We start from the raw sequence: 20,862 nt of genomic DNA on the forward strand, positions 1-20,862 counted from the left end.
TGTAACTTAGTTAATTTTCATTAAATCAATCCAAACTTCTATCTATTGTATGATTAATATCACGTATATTTTAGATGATTATATGATAATTAATTATAAATTTTTTGAATGAATTATATAATTGAGTTTAACCTAGTTTAATCTTGAGTGTAATTTGGTTAACTTCAACTTAAAAAAAAATCAAATCAATAAAACCTAAGAGAACGAGGGGACCCACTTCTGCCATAAAATATATATATACCACCACAGCGTGGACACCCCGGCAAGCAATCATGCGTTTACAGGCTGTTAGCGAACCAATCAGAGAAGCAAGGTAGGTGGGACCCACTTCTGCCATCAGGTTGAGCCGAGAAGACCCTGTTGCAACTGAACAGCCGATCCCGAAGCCGGCTGGGCCACGCAGCCGTCGACCGCGGTGGACGCCCTCGAAAAGGAAATTGGCGAGGCAAAGAGACCGCGCACTGCGGGCCCGAGCACCGCCAGCGCGGCCCTCCCGGTTCCTCCTCCTCGGCCTCCCGATCTCTCATTTTATTCTCTCCATCTCCTCGACCACCGGGTGGGTATCGTTTCTCGCGATTAGGGCTTGTTAGTGCTTCGTTTGTTTTCCTTCTCCTCTTTTAATGCGATGGTAGCATTTCGATTGGTGTTCGTATCCCCCTTGCGTATGATCTCTTTTTCTTTACGTTGTTCGAGAAATTTTCACTCAGGATTCCTTTTCTTTTCGAGGTAGAATTTATTTCTGAAGTCTCGTCAAGCCGTCGATTGGTTTTCTGAAGTCTTCGTGAATATTCGAATCTTGAAGACAAATCTGCGAGCTTGCTCCTCGTTTAGTTTTCTTATTTGTAAAAGGTGTTCTGTTTCTTGGTTTTTGTGGTTTCAATTTGCTGTTTTCCAGATGATGTAGAATAACTATTAAAGTTACCTACTTGGGTTAGTGAATGTGTATTTCTTTCCTTGTAGATGAATTGCATTAAAGATGGAGATGATTATGAGGTGTGACTAGGCCCGGGCAGCCATATATCTGCCGTCCGTAAATGGGCTGTTTTCAGTCGAAGGGTCGAAGGCATTTCCCAGGATATGAGGACCCCGTGCTTTTGGCTTCTCAAACGGCTTGTAAGTCATTTTTTGGTTATTATTCGAATCTACCTTCAAACTTTCTGTTATTGTTTTAGCTATAGGATCTGGTATTTCACTTGGTTCCTCATTAGATTGTAATATTTAATGTTCATGTTTTTAAATTTTCACTTGATATTTCACTTAATTCCTCATTAGGGTATTATAGATTAATGTTTATTGTTTTGTCATGGTTTTTAGCTCCATGAACAGGGTGTAGATTATCTTATTTCGGGAATAAAATTTTGGTTAAACAAAGGAGGTACACCAATCTCTTGTAAAATGATGGTTATGATTTGACCTGATTTCAGTTTGATTTGATTTCGGGTCTACATTTATAATGTAATTGTTTAGTTCATTAAAATAAAACTGTTCTATTAAGTTTTTAAGTTAATTTGAGGTCCATGTCCTCCTAAATTTAATTCTCAAGAGAATTCTTACAGTAGGGTTACCATGTTCGATACCAATTGAGAGTTTGATTCTGCAATATCTTTGATCTGAAGGAAATAATTGGATATATTGATACTGGAAAGGCAGTGGGATATGAAAAAGAAAAAAAGAAAACAAAAAGGTGCAAGTAAATCTTCAGAATGCATTTTAAATAAGTAAGATTTCAGGGAGTGAGATACTGAGATAAGGATCTGATTATAATTTTTCTCATTTTCTTTTTCTCTAGAGAATTTAATTATCTTTGAGTAGAGGTCATATTTGAGTTTAATAGTATGCAATTTGTTGATGATTTGAGAAATAAAATATCAGTTTTTTCTAATCCCTTTTCTTGTTTTGAGCAAGGATTACCATTTCTCATACCGGACCTATAGCAATCCTTGGTCAAATCGGTGCTAGTGTATTGACACATAGTACACTTGTATGTACTAGTGTTTTGAAGACGAAGAAGAAGAAGGAAAAGAGGAAGGAATAATGGATAAAGAGGAAGGAAGATGAAGAAAGAAGAGGTGGTGGTGGACAAAGAGGAGGATGAAACGGAGGAAGGGGAAGAAGGACAAAGAGAAAGGAAAAAAGAGAAGGTGATGGAGGAAAAAGGAGGAAGAGGAAGGAGGAAGAGGAAGATGAGGAGGAGAAGAGGAGGAAGTGTACTTGTCGGTGGTGCACAATGGGTGGCGGACGATGAGGGTGGTAGCATCAGTGTTTTTAAAAGCATTAGGCGTCAAAAGGTACTAAGGTCCCAAAACGCCCGAGGCGTTCTAGAATATAAAAATATATAATATGATTATAAAAATAAAAATGTAACATTAAATTGAAAATATATAAAGTACCAAGTGACATCGTTCATCTTCTAATAACAAAAATGTCAAAACAATAAAGTTTTATATCAAATTTGGGATTAAAAGTGCTAAATAGGGACTAATAATAGTTCTAAATAGGGATTAACAGGGATAAATAAAGATTAATAGTGAGGATAACAATTCTAAATAGGGATTAATAGTTCTAAATAGGGACTAATATCAATTTTAAATAGTTGCAGTAGATGTAGTGAGAAGAGGAGTCACTGGCCTATGGTGGAAGGTGGCGAAGGAGTGGTTGACGATGATGGAGGAAGCTGCGGACGACAACAGTGACGGCGGAGGAAGCTGCAAACGACAACATCAGCGATGGATGAAGCTTCAAATGTGTCCGCTACTGGCGGAGGAAGTTGCTGACCTATCCTTAGCAGCGAAGGGAGTTGCATATGAAAGTAATAATGACAAAGGGAACTGGGCATGAAAGCAGCAACGGTGGGAGCTTCTAACTTGTCTATTGGCAACGACAGGAACTGCACACAGAGACAACGATGACGGACCAAAGGTGGGTCGAGGTGGACTAAAGGTGGGTCGAGGCGGTGAGAGTAGTCTAGGTTTTGGTTGGGAGCACGGGGGTGGGGAGTGGGGTGTACTTACTGTTAGGTTTAGTTGGTTTGATTGAATCAACTAAGTTATTGTTCAATCAAATCAGAGTTCACAATCTGATTCAATTCGTGGCCTTCAATTGGGCGCTCGCTTGAGGCGCTCGACGCTTGGGCTCAAGCTACTGCCCAAGTGGTGCTTCAATGAAGCACGTCTTCCAGACACTTTGTAAGGTGCTCAGGTCTTACCTCGCCTCACCTGAGCGCCTAAGTGAACACCCGGGTGCCTTTTAACAACACTGGGTAGCATGAGGTGAAAAGGCTCACGCGGGCGAAGAGGGCTCATGAACGTGAGCCCGAAAGTATGTTTATTAAATTTTTAAAATGATTCGAATTGGATCACCCGAAATGGGGGCACTCCGTGGACTAGTCCATCTGCTTTGTACCAGTCCAGGTGAAACATTAAACACTGGTTTTGGGTGATTCTTCTAGATTCTAAAACTTATAGTCTTTTATCTTCCTAAGATTTATCATAAAGCTTTGGCATCTAAGAAAAGCCTTTCTTTGCTGTGCAAGATGAGTACATAATCAATATTGTGATGCATCTAGCTCTCAGATCTAGTGCAAGCTTTGAAAGATATATTTATTCCTTCTCTAGTAATAAAATGTATATTCTCATGTAGTCTTATATTATAATCTTTTTTTTTTCATTTTTTTCTGAAGCCTTAGTGATAACTTCTGAAAATAAATCCACATAGTTAAGGTTATCAAACAAATTGATATATGCTATATAAAAATTCTTTTGTTGTTTTTGTTTCCCCATCCATCAGAAAAAAAAAAGCTCAGTGGTGGGTTAATATGTTTATTATGTCCACTTCTGCTAGAAATTAAGTTCTTGCTATTACTTATGCATACTATATGTTTACAGTCACTGTCAGTGAAGTTGAGGCACTGTTTGAACTATTCAAGATCATTAGCAGTTCTGTGATTGATGATGGATTGATCAACAAGGTAAAGCACAGTCTGTTAACACTTCTATATTCTTTTGGGTCTGGTGAAGTTTTTCTGGTATCTCTTGTTTAATCATTTTTTGTAGTTTCTGGCATGTCAGTGACAGAAGTACTAATGTTAAGAAACTGATATTTCTTGGATTGTAGCTCTTCGTTGCACAATGATCGACCGCCATATAAAATTTTCTGTTTGCCATACTTCATGCTAAAATGATCAAAATGGATATTTTTGTGTAGATTTAACCTGGTTACTAGTGAAAATTGGGTACTAGGATTCATCAAGGGCTTATTCCAGGATCTCTTGCAAAACAGATGTGAGACCTTAACCAAAATTTTTGGTTAAATGAAACAAAGTCGGATGCCTTTGGCATTACTCAAGTGAAACAAACAAGTTCTCACCATGCATATTGGAGAGCTTGCATCTCATGATGCAAATCTCTGATTGGAGACTTAATAATAGCAGCTGATGGCTTGAGATGAGATCACATGTAGTTCAACATATAAGTACTACTTATTAAACTTAAGTCTTTGATTGTTACTTTTAAGCTTAATGTAATCCTTCATCTTAAGTTTGGGCTGACCACTTGATTCTCTAATGCAATTCTAGGAAAACTAAGATAAGTTCTAATCATCTGTTATTTAGATGAAAATAACCAACTATTTTCACCACAACATGCAATTCAAGAATGAAAACTTCAGAAACCATAACTAACCAACTTGAGAATGAACTTTTTGCAAGATTTTACAACTAGCTGTTTTTATCTTTATCAACTTAAGATAAAGACGTAGATATTAATAGATTTGTTGGGTGTTTAGTTAGTTATCAAACACCTCAACTGAAGCCTTACCCAACTTTCAGTGGGTTCCCTTGTTACTAACCTAGTCCTCATTAACAAATATTCTCATTAACAAGATTTTTTACCGGTAAAAATGCAAATCTACATTGGTCTGATCATTGTACCTTTCACCATGTGATGTTTAATTTAAATGCATACAAGAACCATGTTAGCTAGTGCAAATAGGTCTCACCATGTCATTAGTATAAATTACTCGTAGATCTGGTGATCAAGATGTATTCGAAGTGGTCTAATCTTTGTATCTTCTGTGTTTTGCAGGAAGAATTTCAGCTTGCATTATCTATGAGCAGAAAAAAGGAAAATCTCTTTGCAAACCGGGTACTATATCAACAAGAGTTTCTTGTTTGCATCTATGCTTAAATTCTGCAAGCTGTAGTGTTGACAATAATAGTCCTTATCTGCAGTTTAGATTTAATCTGTGTCTTGGTTGCTGTGCGAATTGATATACCAATTTCTAATTGTCAATTGATGGTTGTGTCACATCAATGTAGGGGTTCAATATAATATATGCTTTTTAAAATTCTGCTTGATGTTATAGTCTTATATTAGCCTTTTCCTCACCAAGAAATAAGTATGAATTATGTTACAGTCTCAATTGAAGGTTGTGCCATTTTTATGTGTGTTTCCTAAATTCAAGGTGGAAAGGAGCCTCCCAAGCTAAGATTGAAATGCTAATTATCTAAACTAAAACAAATAGTGTATTCTTATACAAAGGGACATGTTAATTCAAGTATGAGCTTTAAAATCTTGCAACTGTGTCTTTATGTGGGTCTATTAGCAATCAAATCTCCTTATCTAACTAAAAATGCAAATTAGTGTAGTTTATTCCTTCAAGTATAGAAAACATGTGTCAAATTATGCAAAAGATCTTTATATACGTATATATATATTTTCCAATGACTGGCCAACCCAGTTAAGCCTCACAAGTTTTGTAAATCTAGGTTTTCACCGAACTAGGGTATCAGATAATAGCTCACGCAAGAAGATATGCTGAATTCAATTATTTTTAATTAGTGATGATAAAATTAAGGCTTGACTAAGATGGTTGCCCCAAAGGACTAAAATTGTTTGAGAAGGATCTGTAAGTAATACCATCTCTGGCCTTGCCTATCAACAGAATTTTTGTTGTCATACCTGACAGAATAATATTCATTGGGGGTCATTAATTGGCATTCACTGAATTTTTACTAGAATATGATAGTGGCTATTATTTTTCTTCCTGCTTGAATCATGAGCATTTATCTAATGCATATACATGTTGGAGATAAGCTCGTATTATATCTGGTAAGGAGTCCAGTTCAACTACTTTCCTAGTTTCAATTTGCATAATTAGTGTAATCAGATTGTCAGATAAGTTGAATATTGTTTACTGGTTTAACCTTTGAGATGCTTTTATGCTGGTGACTAATTACTACATACAAATGCAGTTATTTGATCTTTTTGATGTCAAACAAAAAAGAGTTATTGATTTTGGGGATTTTGTTCGATCTCTCAACATTTTTCATCCAAATGCTCCACATGAAGACAAAGTAGACTGTAAGTTTTTTTTGGTGTAGCAAATTGACTCAGTGGTAGAACCATTTTCTAAATCTTTATGTGATTCCACAGTTTCCTTCAAGCTTTATGATCTAGATGGTACAGGCTTCATTGAACGGAAAGAGGTAACTTGATATTTTGTGAATGATTTATATTCTAATTGGCCTCTATGAACTATGAAGTATAAATCCTCTATAAAATTTTGCCTTGTGAATAAATCACCAATATGATATTTTGCTATAGGAGGCCTTAAATATCAACTTTTTACCTTTGGACAGGTTATTCTTTTGTACTTACTAAGTCGAAGAAGTTTCATTTTAAAGGGAACATAAATCGTTAATTATAGCAAATTTGTTTTAGTAATTGAGACAGTATTTGTATGGCTTTGAGGCATGAAGGACAACTTTTGCAGTGTGCTAGTAACATGTCCTTGCATTGAGCAATAGAGTATAGTCAAAAACCTCATTGCACTTTTCATACGAGCTAATAGTGGTACAGAGAAAAATGGGATCAATTAACACTAGATGAAGCAAAAGATGTTTAACTGAATATTTCGTGAAATTGTGAACAGAAGAAGTAACTCGAAGAGAATGAGACCACAGCAACTGGTGAACTTGAATGAGAAATGGATCATATCTAGGAAAACTTGTGTTTTTTCCTTCTTTAGGAAAAAATATATACTTTTATAAAATTTGGTAGAAACAAGTCTGCCACTGGAACCTTTGGCCATATATTACTATCTGAATGATTGTTTCATATCATCTGCCAATGTACCGAAGAGGTTAGTCTAAAGAAACAGGTTATCTGCTTTAAAAATTTTGGAGAACAACCTCTTATGCTCCTTAAAAACATAGATGACCAATTGAGAATAAAAACAATGAACTATTCACAACCTAGATGTTGCAGACAAGCCAAAAAAAAAAAAGTCCATTTTTGTTTTACATCTTTTTAAGTTAGTCAATTAGATATATTGACTTATTCTGTATGTTGAAATATGAAATAATATGGGAGTTGCCTATACAGCATCAACTAACCTTCTTCATGCATTAATTTTGTTGCGCTTGAGGTTTTGTGGCCAGTTCATTTAAAATTTGATGTAAGATGGACCTTACAACGTATTGCTGGTTTCGCAGGTCAAGCAGATGCTACTTGCATTGGTATCTGAATCTGAAATGAAATTAGCGGATGAGACTGTGGAGATTATTCTAGATAAGGTTTACAGTTTCTGATTTGGAACTACACAAATCTAGTTCAATTACTGTGTTTCTTACATATGTGTTATTTTTTAAAATTTTTATTTGAACAGACATTTCAACAAGCTGATGGTAATCAGGACGGAAAAATAGATAAAACAGAATGGAAAAACTTTGTCTCTCGCAATCCATCATTGATGGAGATAATGACTCTTCCATATCTCAGGTAACTGCTTCTTAACAAGGCCTAAAATATTATAAATTGCATACAGTAGGCTGCTTTATGTTATATTGCTTTTTGCTTGCTCATTGTGTTCTCCATAATATGATAAAGGCATACTATTTGATCCATTTTGTATCTAGTAAGATTGATAGAGAGCTATTGTACCTTTTCATATTCCTTTATAATGATGCACAATGTTCTTCTCTTGATAATTGTGCCTGCTCAACGTTTGACATTGGAAAGAATTAATTTTTAATGTGAGCTCATCCTCCTAAGTCATAGAAGGTTAACCAGCAATGAGCAACCACTTGGATGATTGGTGCATCATAATCAGTTAATGTTTTGAAGAAAAGGGAGGAAAATAAAAAAACCAAGGAGTGGCAGAGGGGATAAAACATGCTAATATAGTAGCAACAATGCAACTATTACTACTGTAACATCTGATTTGTTGATGTGTCAAGATAAGACTGAAAAAAATGTTTTCAATCATTTACACTGTAGTGGCAGGTTAATAATGGAAAGAGATTAGAAACTTATGTTATGCAGTTGGGTTATTGGAGTCCTAAAGTTGATGGAAAAGTAATTTAATCGAATCTGGATCATTGATCAGTCCTACAGGAATATGGAGAAAACGCAGAACAATAGCATGGGTAACCAGTCACATAGGTCTGATCATTGATCAGACCTATTTTCCATCTTCCAGTAGTCATGCTTTAAGGCTTTGTTATGTCAGTTCACTGCTTTGTTATATCATGTCTGTTCACTGCTTTGTTATATTATGCCAGTTCACTCCTTTGTTATACTACGCCAGTCTATTGCTTTGTTATATTATGTCAGTTCATTGTTTTGTTTTGTTATGTCAGTTTACTGCTTTGTCTATGTCAAATAGGAAACTTAGACTGGATGAGACATTTGCACAGCTTCCATGTGTTGCCTACAACAGTATCTGGATATTTTGTCCATAGTGTTGTCAATTAATACTATTGAAGACAGATTTAGTTAATCCAACAAAACCTTAACTTCAATATGTGCTTGACCAATCTTTGTTCCCTTACAATGAACTTGGAGTTCTGAATTCAAATTTTCATGTTTGTGCCTTTGTGGTCTTGCAAATATTGAAATTATGATGAGATTTGTTAATAACTTTATCCTTGAAATAATAAATACCACTACTCTGTGTGTGATTGATGGGTTCAAAGCAATATTTACAATATCATGTAGGCTTATACAAAAGCAGTCGTCTCTTGTTAACAGCTCACTTGATGTCCAATATGCAGGGACATAACCACAACATTTCCAAGCTTCATATTCAATTCTAAAGTTGATGACATTGCCACTTGAACCACATTGGCTGCTTATCGTCTACATTGAGATTACAAGCAACCGAGCAACAGCCATCTTTTACACGTGCAAACTATGAGCGTGTGTCGTCAGAGTTGCTATGGGCATTGATGTACATGCTCGCGAGAAAAAAATGCGAATTCCAGTTTTCTGTGTAGACTGATCTGCTAAAGTTTTGCGCTTTTAGAAGTTCCATCCTGGTGTTTGACCAAAATCATAATGTATCTGTTCTCAGTTTCTTTTGCCTTGCCATGTACTCTTTTCAGATGCCTTCCATGTAGGTAGTATATTGTGCAGGGTTCACCAGTTCCTCTCATGTCATCAATTTTAGCCTTATCTACCTTCCCAATGTGTTCTGTCTGTGTCATTGCTTTGGATACCAAGTGACAATAATTGGCAAAAAGAACTCATCACTTTGAATGTGATACTTTTTAATATATATTGATCATTATCAGTGAAATATAATCAGAGCTTTTGGTGTTATTATCTTGTTTTCTTTTTCTTTTACATGAGGCTTGGATGGTACAAATAATGCAGACAATATAATTGAGTGCAGCATTTATTTCTCTTGTGCATGTTAAAAGCATTCCTTGTCAACTAAAAATATTACTTGAGGCATCAATCAATAATAAAAGAAAATACTGGGATTAAAGTTTATATGCATGAATTTAATCCCTCCTTAAGGAACTATCAATGCATGCAAAGTTCGATAGGGTTGCACGCTACAATTTGGTCTGCAATGCCAGATATCGAAAAGGCCAATAGGAGCGTGCAACGTCAGCATTCTGTTGTGGGGTATGAGCTTGTTGGCCATATGCGATTCCAGGGGACACGCGTCGAGCATCGGGTGCTCGATGAATTGTTTCGTCTCGACAGAGAATGATCAAGATGCAATCACGTTCACGAATCTTATCTGATATCTGCTTTTAATTACACTTATGCCCTTCACTGTCATCCTGCTTTCCCTTTCGGCTATTCGACCCTATGAGACGATTTCGGCCTCCCTCCCTCTCCTCCCTCTCCTCGGAGAGGAATTGAGAACAAGAATTCTCGTTCCCCCTGTAAACTCCTGGTATTCGAGCCGAATACCTTCTCATTCTTCTGGATATAGAGGGCTTTTTGGTACCAGATTTGGCGTTTTCGTCAGATTTTAGGGTTTCCGTTTGGTTTCTTTACGGAATGCTGCGGTGAGTCGATTTCGAGCTGTTCCTTTAATTTGGGGGGCGGGAGTTTGAGTCAATCGAAGAGGAGGGAGATATGTATAGGGACAGGGGAGGGTGCGGGTCGAGGGTGGAGATCGGAGCCGTGGATCGGAAGCGGATCAACGATGCCCTTGACAAGCATTTAGAGAAGTCGTCGCCATCGACTTCGAGGTTTCTGAATGGAAAGGAGGACAGGCTGTCGGTGCTGTCCACCTCCTCCGGGAAGCAGCCGGAGCATCGGCTCGTGTCCAAGAACAAGTGCTCAAATGGTAAAATTTTGCTTCCATCGTTATTTTTTTTTGCTTCTTTTGAAATTCCTTTTCCAGTTTTTGATGACATAATTATGGCCTTAAAGATCTCTTATGGATTCTTGATCTGTTTGAAGTTCTTCACTTGTTTATATAAACTTGGTATGCAATTCGAATATATGAATTCTCCTTTACCATGATGACTATCTTATTTTATGTGATACACTTATTCTCCTCTCCTTTTTTCATAACATATACTAATTCTCAATCATATTTATTGTTGATCTAGGATCATAGTAGGTCTCATATTCTTATTATTATAGTGCTCATTCTTATCTCATATAGCTTTCATCATACTGTTTCCAATAAGCCCCTTTCAACTTGTACTATATCTTGTGGTACAGAAGAATCAGAGACAGATAGTGAAGAGTCAGATGTTAGCGGTTCTGACGGGGAAGACACTTCCTGGATTTCATGGTTTTGTAATCTAAGAGGGAATGAGTTTTTCTGCGAAGTTGATGAGGAATACATACAAGATGATTTCAACCTATGTGGGCTGAGCAGTCAAGTCCCATACTATGATTATGCTCTGGATTTGATCTTGGATGTTGAATCTTCTCATGGTAAGCATGATTGCCTTTATGTTTATCAAGACTTTCCTAGTTGGATGCAATTTTTTTTTCTATTTCTATCTGTAATGGTTAATGCATTATTGATAATCCCAAACTTTTGGATCCTAATCATTTGCTGCTCTTAAGAAAGCTTGGAAAGCGAAGTATATATAAAATGCATCCGCTCACTTCAAGGATAAAATTATGTTTTCTCTTATTTAAAATACTTGAATGTTAACCTATCTACAAATGGGTAAAAACAGACCAAGGGCAGAATTACTGGGCTGTTTCATTCTTTTTAGCAAAAGTAATATAATATTTTGGAAAAGTATGCTCGTTGTTCTCCTGTTTTGTTCTTGCTCTGCAAAGAGTAACACAATGATAAAGAAAAGTATTCTTTTTAACAATGATTTCTTTCTTTTTAAGATAGCAAGCAGCTCTGATTTATAGAAAAGTATGCTTGTTAACAATGATTCCTTTCTTTTTAAGATAGCAAGCAGTTCTGATTTTATCAAACTTTTGTTTGCAGGAACCGTTTCTACTTTTTGGAAATATTAACCTAGACTCATTATAAATAAGGTTGATGAGTCCCTTATCGGGAGACAATCTTAAGAAATGAATGGTGTTTTATATGTTATATGAAAACCAATTCTTTTTAGTAAAGGGTTATGATAGAAAACATCACAGATAAAGAAATACTTTAGTATTATGGCATACTCTTGGGTAAATAATTCAAAGCTTTAATTTAGTTCATGTAGTCATGCATCATATGGCAAGCGAAAACAGATTGACAGAGGATTGTGGCAAGCGAGATGTACTAAGACTGCCACAGGAATTAGAAGTAGAAATAATGGCTACAAAATTATTAAATTGTTTAGGAGTAACATATGGAAATCAACACCATATATTATAGGTAAACAACAACTTTCTTCTGGGGAGTTTTGATAGTGATTGTTCCTTGCATAGGAGTGTTCCAGTGGCTGAGGTGGACGGATGAGGGAAGGTATGCAGGTGTCTAACTGATAGGGTAATGAACAGTGTGATGTGATATTGTCTTTGGGGTTTTTTAATGAGTTGGCAGTCAGTTATGTATTTTGAATAACATTTTTGGTGTTTGGAATGGGAATTATCTCCTCCTCCAATGCGACCGGCAGGTCTAATCAAACCCCAACTATGAACACCAACCCGTTCCCCCACTCCTGCAACCTAACTCATGCAGACACACACTAAAAGAGGAAAGAAAAAGGTGCAGAACATGATATATATGTGATCAAAATGTTCTATAGCTTACTCTTGAGATAGGATGATATGTACTTTCATGTCTACATCTTATTCTATTCAGGTTTTTATCACTACTGTGTTTATTGCCTTATTGCACCAATACTTTATGTATACTTCTTTGCTGGAAATTGTAGTCAGGAAATCTCAATGGATTTTTTATATGGGCAGGTGACATGTTTACTGAGGAACAAAATGAGTTAGTTGAATCAGCAGCTGAGATGCTTTATGGTTTGATTCATGTTCGATACATATTAACCAGTAAAGGAATGGCTGCAATGGTAAGGTCTTGCATAGTCATATTTTTTGGTCTCTTAAATGGTTCATCATCAATGACCCCTCATAACGACAATTTCTGTAGCTAGAGAAATTTAAGAATTATGATTTTGGAAGATGTCCTCGAGTTTACTGTTGTGGCCAGCCCTGTCTACCTGTTGGGCAGTCGGACATTCCTCGATCAAGTACTGTGAAAATATATTGTCCCAAATGTGAAGATATATTCTATCCAAGATCGAAGTACCAAGGCAGTATCCTTTTCCCCTTCGCAAAGTTTTCTCGAAGTATCTTTCGTTTGTAATGAAATCCTAGTAGTAATATGCTTTCCATGATATGCCACTTTGCTACAGTGATTCTGCCTGTCTGCAATTTCAACATATACATTATTTTTGGTCATTTTCTGGAACACTATTCTGCCAAAACACCAAGCACGTAGAGTAGTAATGCATGAGATGTGATTCTGCACCATCACTATTTTTGTGTATTTAATTTATGCTACAGAAATTGTTCATTATGTTTTCTCCTGAAATTTACAACTATCTCATAACTGTTTTTTCAATTAATTGAAAAATAAATGTGCACTAGCTGCACAGTTACCTTTATTCTATCTATTGGAATTGACTTAACCTTTCTTAGATATTGATGGAGCTTATTTTGGGACGACATTTCCTCACCTGTTTCTGATGACTTATGGGCACCTCAAGCCACAAAAGCCATCACAACGGTATGTTCCTAGGGTATTTGGTTATAAAATTCACAAACCATGACAGTGGAGTTGAGCGGCCACACAAAGAGAATTTCATTTGTATCTGGAGGGGTTTCAGAATGCAGCCAGTGTTGACCTGTCCTTACTGTTAAGAAAATATCTGCATTGGGCTGTCCTATGTCAAATTATTTTTATCTTAATCTTGTAACTACTGTACAACCGAAACTTTTATGTTTGATTATTAATTTCTATCTCTTGATTTCAATGTTGGTCAGTTTTATATTCTTTGACTTTTTGCATTCTGTATCAGTCTATTATATCTAGTTATCTTCCATGCCACCATGACATGATACAAAATTCAGAGATTTCTGTGGTCATAGACCTGTGGTTTTTACCTTGAACTGTTTTGGAAATCTTATTTCAAAGCTATAATGCTGCAGCCATTTGTTACACAGTCTTGCTGGAATTCCAGCCTGCAAAATATGCTTTCATTTGGAAAATAGCCAATGCTTCATTTGCTTAATGCATCAAGTATATGTTCATATTTCCTGTTTTCAAGAATATCCATTTATGTGGTAACAGTTAGCTCTCACTGGTCCCACATGCAATGAATGCACTAAGCTCATTATATATCTTGTAAATATTCTCTTCTCTTCATCCCTTTTATTTATTTAAGAAATGTACGATAATGTATTTTTGCTTCCATTGGTGGAAGCACAAGGGATAAAATATGCAATCTGTACTTTGATTTGCATTCATTTAGAAGAACCGCGAGTCAGTATGGATTTTGATGTAGTATTGTGTGATACATAGTAACTGCTTCCATGAATTTGGCGGAAGTTTGGTAACATAATTTCTGTGATACATTATTTTATTGTAGTCTTCATGAACTAACAAATCATTACGATCTCAGGTTTTTTTTTAAGAGAGAAGTTGCTTCATCTGTTTCTCATGTTTTGTGAAGTATGATAAGGTCAGATGCCTAGAAAATTATTGTATCTCACTCTAAGGGGACAGAAGCATGGATTTGGGTGATGAATTGTAATTAAAATGCTCCTGTTTGCTCTTTCATGTTAAATATAAGCCATAACAGTATAAAATAAGGGGAGGTTGACATATCATGTTAGCTTAAAAAAGTCTTTCAAACAGAATCTTGGTTTAATTTGCAAATGATATAGATGGCAGGTTTATTTATCTTGACCATTTTGTTTTTGTCAATGACAGCATAACTATTTGTTGCTTAAGCAATAATTGCTAGCTTCATATGTTTTGATCTTATCTACAAGTTCTAAATAGGTGCAAGATCTATGTTTATCCATGCATGAGGGATGAAGCTATTGATTGGTGTTACATCGGACATGGACTACATGCCAAGACATCCTATGAGGCAGCTTATGTGGTCAGCTAGGTTCATATATGGAACATATGCTGACAGAAAAAGACAGCCAACTTATCTGTCTCATAAATTGTCTCATTTTACATAGTGGTAGTGAGAATACCAATTGCAATAAGAGGAAAAAAAATTCATATCTGTTCTGAAAAGAGTTGATTTAGGACAGATGTTAATCAGCAATTAGTGTTCAGAGATGTTCTGACAATTATTCATGGGATTCTCTAATCGACTGTCCAAAGGGGGCAACCAGACTGGAGGGAAGGGGGAGACTCTCTCAACTCATGTCCAGCAGCAACATCTCGCTTCTAGTCAAGGCGTAGCTAATGAACACAACAGAAGGAATAAACCCTTTTTAAGACTCCTCTCATGCCACAGCACCGAGCATCTCTCACAGGAATAAACATACTTTCAGTGCGCAGAGGTAGAAGAAAGAAAGTTCAAAGAAAAAGAGAAAGAGCGGTCCATCTTGAAGCTACATGACAAAAGAATTGCTCCCTTTTATTTTTTTGACATCCCCAACCTTCTCTCGTCCCCTGTGATAACTGGAGGACTTTTTCCTACTTTTCATTTGAATTCAACCCCATCCCTTTCCACTCCCCTCAGCCTTCCTGTCTAATCCTTGACATTATCACACCCTCACCCCTCCAGACAAATCAATGAGAAAGAACAGAGAGCAGTGGATAAAAATGGCTGTGTGTGTCTGGTAGAGAGAGAAACCAAAACCAGAGCAGTCGCGGGAAATAGGAAACCACGGGAAGCGGAGGCATATGCAAAGCTCAAGTCTTGTTTTATTTGGAGTGAGAAGAGAGATGTAGACTACCTTGCGCTCCTCATCATGAAGCAGAAGCAGCAGCAGCAGCAGCAGCAGCAGTCGCAGGCCTTCTTTTGATATATTAATGCCTCATAAGAAGTTGGACAGGGAGGCCGGCAAGGAAAGCTTCGACCCCTCTTCCTCCTCCGGTTTCGAGCCTTTTCGTCCTCCGCCTCTCCTCCCTCTTTTTCCCTCGTTTGCCCCTCCCACCCTCCAGATCCCGGACACCAACTCTAACCCTAATCTTGATTCCCCTTATGGCCTCTCCGTCCTCCACAAGCGCTCCATCATGACCCCCTCTGCGGCCGCCTCATCCGCCACCGCTGCCGTCACCTTCCCCTGCGTGGCTCCCCGGCGCCTCGTCTCCTCGGCCGCCCGCCGCATTCTCCGTCATCTCGACCTCCGCCTCCGCATCTTCCTCCTCCTCTCCTTTTCCTCCCTCTACCTCCTCCTCTCCTCCTCCGGCGCTGACGGTAGCGACGGCGCCCCTGGCCGCTCCTTCCTCGTCGACTTCTTCTCCGCGATCGCCTTCTCGTCCCTATTCCTGGTCCTCTGCGTCTCCCTCAACGCGCTCCCCTTCCGCTCCTTTCGCCTCCTCCTCTCCCGCTCCTCCGCCCTCCTCTTGCCACGCCACCACCTCGAAGGCCGCCAGGCCCCCGCGAGCCCCATTCTCTGGTCCATAGGCAGCTCCTCCTCCGACAAGCCCAAGACCGACCACCGCCCAGCCTCGGGGTTCAACGCTCAGCTTTACAGCAACGGGGATGTCTACGAGGGCGAGTTCCACCAGGGGAAGTGCTCAGGGAGCGGGGTGTACTGCTACTACATGAGCGGCAGGTACGAGGGAGATTGGGTCGACGGAAAGTATGATGGCTATGGAGTGGAGACCTGGGCCCGGGGGAGCAGGTACAGGGGTCACTACAGGCAGGGACTCCGGCATGGGTTCGGCGTGTACCGGTTCTACACAGGTGATATGTATGCTGGAGAGTGGTCCAACGGGCAGAGTCATGGATGCGGGTTGCACACATGCGAGGATGGGAGCCGATATGCTGGAGAATTCAAGTCGGGGGTGAAGCATGGGCTTGGCCACTACCATTTCAGGTACATCTTGAAGTCTTTCCAACATCGTTCTTGGTTGCTTACTAGGTGTGCAGAATTTTTTGCATCTTCGATGTGCAGACCAGAATATTATTTTCTTGGATTATATGATCTTGAAATTTTCAAGATATATGTGTGCTTGCGCCCGTCTCATTTTCTTTTCACCATCACTTGCTTGCAATTTTTTGCATCTTGTAGTCTAATTGAATAGATGTTCCGAAGACTCTTTGCTCAATTTCTTCATACCATCACTTATAACTTGTGATAGGAATAAGCAGTGGACTCCTAGTTTTTGTCATTTCATACCATCTCTTCTGACTTCTGATAGGCATTAGCAGTGGACTTTTAGTTTTTGTTTTTCAGATGTATTTGTATTACCTGCATTCTGATTGCATGCAGAAGACACCCAACATAGCACCTAGTATCTACTCAGCTTATCTCTTGAGAGATGCATGCATGTGAGCGTGGCATCGAAAGACACCGAACATAGAAGCTAGTGTCGGCCAGTCTGATCTCTCGAGAGTAGAGTAGCTCCACTCTCATGTGTGCCATACTCTAGAAGGAAAAGCATAGTCCTCCTTATCACTCAATTAGACCCCAAAAGCAATGGCCTTTACAAGCAGGCAGCTACACCATCAAACAACACCATGCAGAGATCCTTACGCGTCGTATTGCATAAGTTTGATTCAGTTAACTACTCAGGATGATCCCCACAGAGAACATTGACTTATGAAAGGCTTGTTGAATCCTTGATTCAGAATAAGGAATGAAGGGTACATAAGGATATCTCGAGATATTAGGGTTTCCTTACTTAAATGATTATGATATTAGTATAAGTTGGATTAATTTATTAGTAATTAAAGCATTTGCACCATACTTAACTGAATATGATATTAAAATTTATCAAACAATTATTCAAACTATTGCAACACAGGTACGAATCATAAAAAAATAAACATGGACTTAGATGGATATGCTACGTTTTGTATGGTCTATTTAACTGGGCATGTTTTGGATCTAATGGTTCTGTATTTTATGAAGCAAGCAGATAGCAAAAGGAGGAAAATTAATTAAGTACTGAAGATGATTAATTAGGTGGGACATAAGTTCATGGCTGATGGATGCAAGCCTGAGTTTCACCGCACATACCCAGATTGTCATGGTACACAGCAGTCACACAGTTCAGCACAGGCTCTATGCCAGCCCAGTGTTTTCCCTATCTATGCTGGTTGGCAGGTATGTGTAGTCGGTAGGTGGATGTACATAAAGGGCAAGTTTTATGAAGGAAGAGAAAAAGTTAAGCACCACCAAGGTATGCTTAAATGTGACTACAATTGCATGCTTCCAACATCCAGATAGGCAGTATGAATAAACTCAACAATCAATTTGCTTAGTCAACTTTTAGAATGATTCTATTTTGTTTTTAGACAAGACTCACTTCCCAGTGAGAAGGACTTGTGGATTTTGTAGGTGTACCCTAGAAGTAGAGAAAATAGTAACGGAAGAGCTTAATGATGCTAGTAACATAGTAGTCTAATAACTCATGCAAGTGGTCGTGTGCCAAAATTCTCTAGATAAAATTGTTCGTGGTAGGTTATTTGGTTTAAATATAGGAGTATGTACTTACCAATTTAGATATTATGATTTTCTGCATTCACATCCCTAATGTCATTGCTAGGGTGCTACTATATAACCTGTGAGTCTTCTTTGGTTGCATTTGCGAATACATTTGTATTTTTAATATGCAGTTGGAAAAAAAAATGTGTATTGTGGAATGTTTTTTGTGTTTGGTAAATAATAGATGAAAACTACATTGTAAGTATGCATTGACGTAAGTATTGTTTGGTAAAATTATATTTCAAAAGTCCATAGAATTTTTTGTGGCAAAATTTATCCTTCTAATATTTGTAATATATATTTAAAAATGGATACATATGCTTTATGTAAATTAATAAGTAAATAAATAATTGAATGTATGTAATCTTATAAAAAAAATTATGGCCCAAATATATAATAAATAAAAAATATATTCCTATAAAATAATATTTAAAAATAAATAAATAAAATTCCACCTTATATAAAATATAAATCAGGTAGCTTTCTCGTTAAATTATTTTGACAATCTTGTAATTTTAGATAATGTCATAAGATATTTTGAGAATTTGAAATATTACATTAGGATTCCGCAAATGTTGAAATGCTAATGCTACCTTAGCATTTGAATATTTCTAATGCAACATCCAGGTCAGATGCAATTTGAAAAAAAATTATCAAACACCAATCCATATTTTGAAATGTGTGTTGGGTTCAAATGTGTTCTCAAACGAACCCTTAATATTTTATTTAAAATAAACCTTGATGTCTTCTCATCAGGTTGTGGTCAATTTTTTTACGGGGCCTCCTTCAGTCAGGCCAAAGTTAATACAAAATTGTTAGCAAACAATTTAAGAAAGTTGCAAGATATTTTTGTAATCATTCAAGTAACCTGTTAATCTAAAGAACTTGTATGGGTTTCTATGTGGATCAAAATATTTTAATCCCCATGTTTAAGAAGGCAAGTTAATCCATACATATAATTTCATAGATTCAAGTTTTTTTAATTTGAGATAGTAGGCATGTGATGGTGATCTAGGATAAATATTAAAATGTAAACAAGTCTTTTTTCCTGTTACTACCTTGAATACTTGCTGATCTCTTTTTGTCATGAAATTACGTCGGGAATTCCCCAATATTAAGTTGCTTGCTTAATCCGTTCAGTATGATATATTATGCGTGAAATATTTTTTTTTCTTCCTTTTTTCAGTCACTTAATTGTACATTGGTAGCATCTTTTCTTCTATATAGGCACCATCATAGACAAAACGAACTTCAACTGATAACACCTATGAAGGTCATGCAATGATTGTTATACATGGCTTCCATTGCCACATTGCTGTATTTTGGCACTGATTTTTCACTTAACCTGTGAAGGAATGGAGATACATATGCTGGTGAGTACTTTGCTGACAAGATGCATGGATTTGGGGTGTACCGTTTCGCAAATGGACATCAATATGAAGGTGCATGGCACGAGGGCAGGCGACAAGGCTTGGGAATGTACACATTCCGGAATGGGGAGACACAATCAGGTCACTGGCAAAATGGTATCCTTGAAACTTTGAGCACTCAGAGCATTAATCTTGGGTCATCAATTGCTGTTAACCATTCAAAAGTACTGAATGCAGTTCAGGTGATATGCAAGCTCCCGCTCCCTACGCCACATAATTGTTTATGCATCAAACAATCTGTTGTTGCTAATCTAATGTTTACTTGTTTTCATTGTATCTAATCTTCAGGAAGCTCGAAGAGCATCAGAAAAAGCTTACGATGTGCCTAGGGTTGATGACAGGGTGAACAAGGCTGTTGCCTCAGCCAACAAAGCAGCCAATGCAGCTAGAGTTGCTGCAGTAAAAGCTGTCCAAATGCGAATCCCTAATAATGGAAACCACATCGTATGAAACATTTTTCACTTTCTTTGTATAGGACATCTATAACTCTCAAGAGTTCAAAGCTTCTCTGCATAAAGCAAGTCATGCATGTCCAGAAGAGAGCATCAAAAGAAACCTCTCCGTCTTGATGCTTTAACTGACCTGCTATGTTTGAGCTACCTCCAGTTGTCGAAGACAGCCGACAGAGAAGATGTATGCCTTCATGTGCAGGCTAGACGTCATGCACACTCGGCGAGTCTACGTGAATGGGGCATTCAGTCGAGCGCTTTGCTGGCATGTAAAAATGCTTATGGTCTGCCGTTCCGTCCTTGTGCTTCCTTGGTTACCGTTCTCCTCGGCCTCGCTGTTGGGCCTTCGGGCCATTATTAATCCTACATAAACATCGAGTATCTTCTTGTGGTGGCTTTGTTCGGGGATTTCTGTTTGCCGTTTTGCGGCTTACCAAATATTCCTTCGCTCCTATTCTATATCCGACATTGGGATGAGGAGATGAGAACGGGCAGTCGCGGACGACCTCGTGTTGTCGTGGTCTCCCTATCTGTGCACGTCGTCTTGTGAGCGAAAGTGGGTGAAAGGAGGCGGCCACACTACGACGTCGGGGCCCCACGCCGGCCGCGCCAATTGAAGAAGCGAAATCT

At 37.9% G+C, this 20,862-nt stretch overlaps 3 protein-coding genes across 7 annotated transcripts; all 3 read left to right on the forward strand.

Moving 5' to 3' along the window:
• The first annotated feature begins 398 nt into the window (after positions 1-398).
• Positions 399-9,599, forward strand: LOC103982662 (calcineurin B-like protein 1). Of its 5 annotated transcripts, none has more exons than XM_009399648.3 (9): positions 399-556; positions 961-1,113; positions 3,885-3,967; positions 5,082-5,141; positions 6,251-6,359; positions 6,432-6,484; positions 7,493-7,573; positions 7,666-7,778; positions 9,053-9,599. In XM_009399648.3, exons 2-9 carry the CDS (start codon positions 1,035-1,037, stop codon positions 9,114-9,116), a joined length of 642 nt encoding a protein of 213 aa, XP_009397923.1. In that variant the 5' UTR covers positions 399-556; positions 961-1,034; the 3' UTR covers positions 9,117-9,599. The 5 variants fall into 5 exon arrangements, with proteins under 5 accessions (XP_009397923.1, XP_018680003.1, XP_009397924.1 ...); XM_018824458.2 differs by having other exon boundaries at positions 554-585; XM_009399649.3 differs by lacking the exon at positions 399-556 and adding an exon at positions 559-662.
• Positions 9,600-10,066: 467 nt separating this feature from the next.
• Positions 10,067-13,702, forward strand: LOC135670047 (putative casein kinase II subunit beta-4). Its single transcript, XM_065178635.1, has 5 exons — positions 10,067-10,587; positions 10,971-11,189; positions 12,627-12,736; positions 12,817-12,982; positions 13,368-13,702. The coding sequence occupies exons 1-5, from the start codon at positions 10,374-10,376 to the stop codon at positions 13,496-13,498; spliced, it is 840 nt and encodes a 279-aa protein (XP_065034707.1). The 5' UTR covers positions 10,067-10,373; the 3' UTR covers positions 13,499-13,702.
• Positions 13,703-15,100: 1,398 nt separating this feature from the next.
• Positions 15,101-20,630, forward strand: LOC135670005 (uncharacterized). The gene is made up of 3 exons (XM_065178632.1): positions 15,101-16,739; positions 19,707-19,965; positions 20,072-20,630. Exons 1-3 carry the CDS (start codon positions 15,727-15,729, stop codon positions 20,231-20,233), a joined length of 1,434 nt encoding a protein of 477 aa, XP_065034704.1. The 5' UTR covers positions 15,101-15,726; the 3' UTR covers positions 20,234-20,630.
• The last annotated feature ends 232 nt before the right edge of the window (positions 20,631-20,862 follow it).

Source organism: Musa acuminata, chromosome BXJ1-4 (genome assembly GCF_036884655.1).
Source record: "Musa acuminata AAA Group cultivar baxijiao chromosome BXJ1-4, Cavendish_Baxijiao_AAA, whole genome shotgun sequence".
NCBI classification, from domain to species: domain Eukaryota; kingdom Viridiplantae; phylum Streptophyta; class Magnoliopsida; order Zingiberales; family Musaceae; genus Musa; species Musa acuminata.

Excerpts from the sequence above, each read along its gene's own strand:
- LOC103982662 (XM_009399648.3), top strand. The coding sequence starts at position 1,035 with ATGGGCTGTTTTCAGTCGAAGGGTCGAAGGCATTTCCCAGGATATGAG. Across the intron at positions 3,968-5,081 it reads ATGATGGATTGATCAACAAG|GAAGAATTTCAGCTTGCATT; the intron begins GTAAAGCACAGT and ends TGTGTTTTGCAG. Across the intron at positions 5,142-6,250 it reads AAAATCTCTTTGCAAACCGG|TTATTTGATCTTTTTGATGT; the intron begins GTACTATATCAA and ends ATACAAATGCAG.
- LOC135670047 (XM_065178635.1), top strand. The coding sequence starts at position 10,374 with ATGTATAGGGACAGGGGAGGGTGCGGGTCGAGGGTGGAGATCGGAGCC. Across the intron at positions 10,588-10,970 it reads CAAGAACAAGTGCTCAAATG|AAGAATCAGAGACAGATAGT; the intron begins GTAAAATTTTGC and ends CTTGTGGTACAG. Across the intron at positions 12,737-12,816 it reads GTAAAGGAATGGCTGCAATG|CTAGAGAAATTTAAGAATTA; the intron begins GTAAGGTCTTGC and ends CAATTTCTGTAG.
- LOC135670005 (XM_065178632.1), top strand. The coding sequence starts at position 15,727 with ATGCCTCATAAGAAGTTGGACAGGGAGGCCGGCAAGGAAAGCTTCGAC. Across the intron at positions 16,740-19,706 it reads CTTGGCCACTACCATTTCAG|GAATGGAGATACATATGCTG; the intron begins GTACATCTTGAA and ends TAACCTGTGAAG. Across the intron at positions 19,966-20,071 it reads AAGTACTGAATGCAGTTCAG|GAAGCTCGAAGAGCATCAGA; the intron begins GTGATATGCAAG and ends TCTAATCTTCAG.